Source organism: Gekko japonicus, unplaced genomic scaffold, assembly GCF_001447785.1.
Source record: "Gekko japonicus isolate JY-2015 unplaced genomic scaffold, Gekko_japonicus_V1.1 scaffold1958, whole genome shotgun sequence".
Taxonomy (NCBI): Eukaryota; Metazoa; Chordata; class Lepidosauria; order Squamata; family Gekkonidae; genus Gekko; species Gekko japonicus.
Genome location: NW_015165878.1, coordinates 1 through 7,708, shown reverse-complemented (window position 1 = coordinate 7,708; position 7,708 = coordinate 1). Strand labels below are relative to the sequence as shown.

General features: G+C 48.5%; 1 protein-coding gene across 1 annotated transcript; it reads left to right on the top strand.

Moving 5' to 3' along the window:
• Positions 1-7: 7 nt before the first annotated feature.
• Positions 8-7,039, top strand: TLDC1 (TBC/LysM-associated domain containing 1; the record flags this gene model as incomplete). The annotated part of the gene is made up of 3 exons (XM_015411280.1): positions 8-49; positions 2,153-2,383; positions 6,895-7,039. Coding segments are annotated over exons 1-3 (385 nt in total), but the record flags the coding sequence as incomplete, so codon positions are not given.
• Positions 7,040-7,708: the final 669 nt, after the last annotated feature.

The following is a 7,708-nucleotide window of genomic DNA, read 5'->3' as shown; positions in this document are numbered from 1 at the left end:
GAAGAGTGGGAAACCTGCGAAGAGGATTGTGACTCTGGCCATGTTCAAGGCAAGAGATCTACTGCTTGGTTTCATGACGAGAAGAGCTGGGGATAAGAACCTAAGAGCCCTGCTGGATCAGACCAATAGTCTATCTAGTCCAGCATCCTGTGTCACACAGTGGCCATCAACAGGGCATAGAAGCCGAGGCCTTCCCCTGATGCTGCCTCTTGGCCCTAAGCCTCTGAATGTGGAGGTTCCCCTCCTTCACCATGGCTAGTAGCCACTGATAGACTTATCCTCCATGAATCCATCTAATCCCCTTTGAAAGCTGCTTATTCCTGTGGCCATCACAACATCCTCTGGTAGCGAATTCCACATTTCAGTCATTCTCTGTGTAAAGTAGTATTTCCTTTTGTCTACCCTGAACCCTACTGCCCATCAGCTTAATTGGATGCCCTGGAGTATTTTGGTAGAGGGAGAAAAAGTTTTTTACCCTCCTCCACTCAAGGACCCAAATGTTATTTATATTTTGTAGACTGGTGTTTAAGATTATATTGTGCTAGGGAATCTCTGCACGAAGATGAGCGAATAGCATCGTATTAGTGAAGGTGTAAAGATTCTCTAATGAGATACTAAAAGCGTCTTTGCCTTTGAGTGAGAATTTCACCATCACCCCTAATACCTTGCATTTTTTACAGCGGTTTGAATGCCTGTCTGTTCCCCACCCCCCCATCCCCAGTGGGAGATAAAAGCAGGTCCCAGGTGGCTTTTTCCAGTGAGAAAATATCTCGGGAAGAAAGGGTTAAAGTCTTCCCTTTCCTCCTATGCCGCTCTCTTCCTTGACAGAGCAGGCTTGGCTGCTAAATTCACAAAAGGGGGAAAATGTTCAAAATAACCACAGTAGAAGTTATAATAATTGGTAAGAACAGATACTACACTTGATCTTAGTCTATAAAGAGTGAATACTATGAAGGAGAAAAGGGAAGATGTTTAGTGAAGTATGAAGGACATATTACTCTGTGTTGTTAGGAAGAGCATGTGATGTACAAGGAGTTTGTATGTGTGTAATTATGTTGATGAATTTTGTGTATGCATATGATATAGGCTTATAAAACCAAATAAATAAATTCATTAAAAAAAGAAGTTATAATAATATGTAGTTGAGCACTTAGGGGGTATGTTGCTCAGGGTAAGGACTCATCTTCTTGCACTCCATAAAGCCAGCTTCCCTTCCCTTCCCCATGGGGAACCAAAGCAGCTTATATCCTTCTTCTCTCCTCCATTTAATCTTCACAACAATCCTGCTAGGTAGGCAAGACTGAGAGTGTGCGATTGGCCCAAGTTCACCCTAGTGACCCTAGAGAGCCAGTTTGGTGTCGTGGTTAAGTGCGCGGACTCTAATCTGGGAGAACCGGGTTGGATTCCCCACTCCTCCACTCGCAGCTGCTGGATGACCTTGGGCAAGCCATAGTTCTGTCAGAGCTGTCCTTGAAAGAGCAGTGTCTGTCAGAGCTCTCTCAGCCCCGCCTACCTCACGGGGTGTCTGTTGTGGGGAGGGGAAGGGAAAGGAATTTGTAAGCCACTCTGAGACTCCGAGTGAAGGGCAGGGTATAAATCCAATCTCTCCTCCCTCTCTTTTAGTGAGCTTTCACGGTAGAGAAAGGATTCGAGCCTGGGTCCCCCGGATCCTGTTTCAGCACACTAACCACAGGCTCTCACATATTTATATAAATTACTGCTGCTACTACTAATATGGTCAATGACAGGATACCTGACTCAAATGACTCTTTGTTTCCTGGACCAGTCAAGAGAAACGAACAGAAAACCCTGGCCTGGATCGCTCAGACAAGCCAGATCTCGTCAGATCTCGGAAGCTAAGCACGGTCGACTCTGGCAAGTACTTGGATGGGAGACCTCCAAGGAATACCAGGGTTCGGAGGCAGAGGCAGGCAATAGCAAGCCCACCTCTCTGAAACATCCAAGCCCCACTAGGGGTCGCCAGAAGTCAACCGTGACTTCCAGGCACACACACACATACACACGCAATACTCACAAATAAAGAAAGAGATACAAAGAGAGGAGCCAGGGAAGAGTTTCCCTTCCTTGACAGTCGGGGCGCATCTCTGCAGAACGTTCCACCACGTCCGTTTCATTCTTTTTCCTCCCCCAGGCCTACATCAAGGAAGCCCTCCCCGAATCGATGACCGTCAGGCTCTTCGACGGGATGAAAAGCGTCCAAGTGTCCGAGAAGCCCTCTGGCCCCAGCGACCAGGTGGAGAAGGAGCAGTTTCTGGTTTTCATGGCCGCACTCACCAAAGGCTACGCAGAGGAGAAGAGCGACATTATCATGAGAATGATATCGAAGGCGTACAGGACGGTGAAGGGGAGCCAGATCCTGGAGGTAAAGAGAAGGAGGAGGCCTGGGAGGGTAAAGGGGGGGGCTGGCTTGGGGGGTGTGGAGTGGGGCAAGTTCAGGGATCTTCTCGTTATCTGAGCAGACGCAAAGGTTGTGTTAAGCGAAAGGTCAGGGAGACTTTTAATAGACACGGTAATGTCTGAGAAGTCAGAAACGGACGCTCCTTCCTCTCCGTTCTGCTGGGTTCGCCCAAGCAGACTGGAAGAGGAAGAAGAGATTGAATTTATACCCTACCCTTCACTTCCCGAAGGAGTCTCAGAGCATCTTACAATCTCCTTTCCCTTCCCCTCCCCACAACAGACACCCTGTGAGGTAGGCGGGGCTGAGAGAGCGCTGACAGAAACTGCTCTTGAGAGAACAGGCTCTGAGAGAACTTGTGACTGACCCAATGTCACACCAGCAGCTGCACGTGGAGGCGTGGGGAATCAAACCCGGTCCTCCCAGATTAGAGTGTGCGCTCCTAACCACTGTACCAAGCTGGCTCTCCAGTCACCCTCTTTTCTGTCCAAGTGGTAGAAGATTTTCTTTTTTAAAAATTGCTGCAATCCTGCCCTGACCTACTCAAATCTATTGAGATTGACTGGAATAACTCCGCATAGAATTGCACTGACTATGATGTATTTGATGCTGGTCTTAGAATGGTTTAGCATCTTATGTATCGCGCTGGCTTTAAATGATGTGACGCTGTCAGGGGTCATTTCATAGACAAAGAGGTGCAGGAGCTCATTAGCATAGCTCATTAGCATAAATTATTTGCATATGCCACACCCCCTGACATCACCGAAAGTGTGTCAGAAGGCAACATCCACCGCTCAGGCTCCACTGGACTGTATTGGAGGGAGGAAGGAATGTGCAGATCTGTCCTCACAGAGGTGGAAGAGCTTGTACCTGAATAAAACTTGGTCTTAAAGGTGCCACTGGACTGTTTTGGACCGGCCCCCCCGGGGGGGGGGCTCTGCAGCTTTCCTGTCTGCTTCTTGCAGACAGCCCTCTGACTGAGGGCTGCTGGGAGCAGGGGGAGGGGCTTGTTGCATGTGCCTGCCCCCTGGGCTCTTTACTGCCGGAGCTCCGCTCCTGTGCGCTCCTGCAGGAAATGACCCCTGGACGCTGTATGTGTTTTAATGTTACAAATGCATAAATGGGGTTGCCAGCGATGCTCCCTCTAAGCTGCCGAGTCTGGCGAGCAAAAATTCTGCTTTATGAGCTACTGGCATTGAAGTTGTGAGCGAGCGACTTGGCTGCTGCATAGATCAGTTTGCTCCGGAGCCCTCCTTCCTGAGCGGAGACAAAAATGCGTGAGCTGGAGGGCTAGCCTAGCTTAGAGGGAACACGGGTTACCAGCCTCCAGGTGGGACCCAGAGATCTCGCAGGATTACAACTGATCTCCAGGTGACAGAGATCAGGTCCCCTGGAGAAAATGGCTGCTTTGAAGGGTGGACTTTATGGAATTAAATCCCACGGAGGTCCCTCCCCTTCCTAGGCTCCACCCCCAAATCTCCAGGAACTTCCCAACCTGAAGTTGGCAACTGTAGGCATAGAAGAGTTGTAATTCAGAGCTGTCGTATGCAGGGGTCCTTTCCTGCAGGAGCACACAGGAGCGGAGCTCCGGCGGTAAAGAGCCCAGGGGGCGGGCACATGCAACAAGCCCCACCCCCTGCTCCCAGCAGCCCCAGGCCACAAGGAGCAAGAAGCAGCCAGGTAAGTTGCAGAGCCCCCCCCCCCTCGGTCCAAAACAGCCCAGTGGCACCTTTAAGACCAAGTTTTATTCAGGTACAAGCTCTCCCTCCTCTGTGAGGACAGATCTGTATGTTCCCTCCCCCACAATAGCTAGCAATCCAAAAGAGTCCAGTGGAGCCTGAGCGGTGGGTGTTGCCTTCTGAGACACTTCCGGTGATGTCAGGGGGTGTGGCATATGCAAATGAGTTATGCAAATGAGCTCCTGCATCTCTTTTTCTACGAAATGACTCGTATGTACATGTGTTTAAAAAGGGAGCTTGGGGAAGCAGAAGTAAGTGGAGCTGTCTCAAGGTCCCTGGTGTGGTGTTGGTGCACTTTGCTCATTTTCAGGCATTGCTTCTGTTTACTGTAAACACCGACTTCCCACGGGTGGTACTTTAAGCGTGCCAAAGGCACAGGGATGATTGCAAATGGGAGCTCTAGCAGAGCTCCCGGATACCTTTCTTTCCGAACATTTTAAAACCTGCGATGCTTGCAGAAGCTCAAAGCAGCTTTGCAGAAAACCATGCCGATAAAATATCCCTGCAGTAAATTAGCACTGGAATTTTTTATCTCGTGGATATTTATGAGAACTTGTTTGCAGTCCTCTGATCTGAACGAATAAAGGGGAGGGGAAGGTTGGACCACATAAACTCGATTACAGACTGACCAGTCTGGGCAAAGGGATACACACTGTGTTAAAAACCTGCAATGCTTGCAGAAGCTCAAAGCAGCTTTGCAGAAAACCATGCCGATAAAATATCCCTGCAGTAAATTAGCACTGGAAATTTTTCTCTCGTGGATATTTACGAGAACTTGTTTGCAGTCCTCTGGTCTGAACAAATGAAGGTGAGGGAAGGTAGGACCACATAAACTCGATTACAGACTGATCAGTCTGGGCAAAGGGATATACACTGTGATCCTAAGCAGAGTTAACCGTCTCGTAAGCCCATTGACTCTGAACTCAGTTTGGGATTGTACTGGCAGTTACTCGGAACCCCCCCCCCCCCAAAAACAAGGTGCTTCACCAAGATGTAGGGGGAAACGTCAGCCAAGAAACAGAACGCATTTGGATTGGAGGCTGGACATAAACGTCATTTTGGAATTTACTTATCACTTTACCTCCGGGAAAGTTTTACGAGAACTGAGAGTTACGCAAACAGAACATTAGTTATTTATTGCTTATTTTAAAGTACTACTGTATATGGTAAGCTGGTTTAACAGAAGAAAAGATTATGGTAAATCTGTCCCCCCCTCCTTTTAAAGCGGGGGGAATTTGGCCCCAGGCAAGGGTGGGCACATCAGTCTTAACAAGCAGCAGGACTTTTCAGTGTCTGCTTATGATCCGATCCTTTTCCTTCCAAGAGACTAATGCAGAGCAAGAGTCAAGTAGCACCTTAAAGCAGGGGTGTCGAACGCATTTGTTATGAGGGCCAGATGTGACATTAATGAGACCTTGTTGGGCCGGGCCGGGCGTGTCATAAAATGTAATGCCAGGTAGCAGAGATATATAAACTTTATAAAGGACACAAAGGGTTTTTTTAATTAAAATAAGATAATGCTTAAAACATTCGCACTCTTGCAATATTTTGTTTATTTAACAGTGCCTGATAACTGACACCTCTTGCTCTGAATTATTGCAGCAAAATGTCTGTGCTGTTTGCAATCCTGAGTATGCAGTTCAGGTGTGTATCTGTAAGCTGCAAACCTATGATGATGCGACAGCAGCAGAACTAGAAGAAGAAGCAGAAGACAGCCAGTTCCCTCTGCAGGCCTGATAGAAGTCCTCTGGGGGCCTGATCCAGCCCCCGGGCTGCATGTTTGACACCCGTGCCTTAAAGACTCTCATTAGTTTTAAGTCTGACTCCTGGTTCTGTGTAACCTAATAAGTCTGCTAGCACACAGTACCAGTTTGGTGTAGTGGTTAGGAGCGTGGACTCTAAATTGGGAGAACCGGGTTTGATTCCCCACTCCTCTGCATGCAGCCAGCTGGGTGACCTTGTGTCAGTCACAGTTCTGTCAGAGCAGTTCTCTCCAGAGCAGTTCTCTTAGAGCTCTCTCAGCCCCACCTACCTCACAGGGTGTCTTTTGTGGGGAGGGGGAGGGAAGGGAAAGGAGATTGTAAACTGCTCTGAGACGCTTTGGGTAGTGAAAGGCAGCGTATAAATCCAATCTCCTCCTCCTCCTTCCTTTGCTGTATGGTAAGCTTAATGCACTCTGTAAGCTTTTTTTTTATATATAGAAAATTTTATTTTGTTTCCAAGTTTACCTTTATACATTCTCATGACAACTCTCCTATCCAATTGTACACTTTTCCCCATCTCTTCTCATGTACCTTTTCATTCCTGTTCTGCAACATTAAACTCAAATCGTCCATTCGTGCTAACTCCAGTATTTTAACTGCTAACTCTTCCCTCTTGGGTATAACCTCGGATTTCCAATTTTTGGCCAATAGCAGTCTAGCGGCGGTTATTATATAGCCTAATACGTATGATTCTTGCTTATTATAACCTTTCGGGATCATATTTAACAAATATATTTCCGGTTTTAAAGCTAAATTTCCCCCCAGGATTTCAATGCACTCTGTACGCTTAATGCACTTTGCTACATTGACAGAAGCAGAAAGTCCCACACAAATGAGGTGGCAGCAGTGACTCGTATCGTGTTACTAGTCCCTGTTGCCCTCCTTTAGTATGTGCTAATTTATGATCTTGCGAGAAGGCCGGTTTTGTTTCCCACCTCTGGGATTTCATACAGAGAAACTTTCTTTTTTCTCGAAGTTTGCAGAAGACCTGGTTGGCTCCCTGGTCCACGTTTTGAAGTACCGGAAGGAGCTGAAGGGCTGGAGCCTGCAGAATACCCGAGACCCAGCAGCCGGCATCAAAGCCTTGGCTTCCCAGTTGGTGTCTGAACTGAAACTGGCAGGTGAGTTGCGGACCGAGGTGCTTTCAGTTTTGGACCGGGACAAGCAGCTAACACTAAAGCAACTAAGGCCCTGGGGCACACGGGCCGGATATCGCGGGGGGGAGGCGTGGCTGTTTGCCCCGCAGCGAAATAACACGCGACTGCGCGATCAGGCGTCCCCTCGCGGTCCCGTCGAGGTCCCGTGGTTAGGGGGGAGGTGCCAATCACACGACGTGCCAAAGAAGCGGTGCGGCACGGCAAACGGGGTTGTGTTCTTGTTGTTTTTTAAACCTGAAGTATGCACATGCCCCATTGGGTGCTTGTGCGCATCCTTGGAGACTTCGGGGGGAAAAAACCCTTTTCGCAATGGGGCATGGGCGGGCGCTGGATGCCACCGGAAACGTGATCAGAGACCCCGGCCCTTGCCCCGCGGTGTCCAGAAACTAGTACCTCCGAGGTACTAGTTTTTAACCGCGCATCTTCGGAGGGAAGACTCGGGTTCGACACGGGAGCTCTACGCTTCCCAGATGTGGCAGTGAGATCGCGCCCGGAAAATCCGCCTGTCTTCCATCGCAGTAGCATGGCTACTGCTCCGTGTGACCGCAGCCTATCTTTCTTTTTCCTTTTCTTTTCCAAAACTAGAAGAAAATAAGGAAAGGGAAGCTATAAACTACAGGAGAAAGTAAAGAT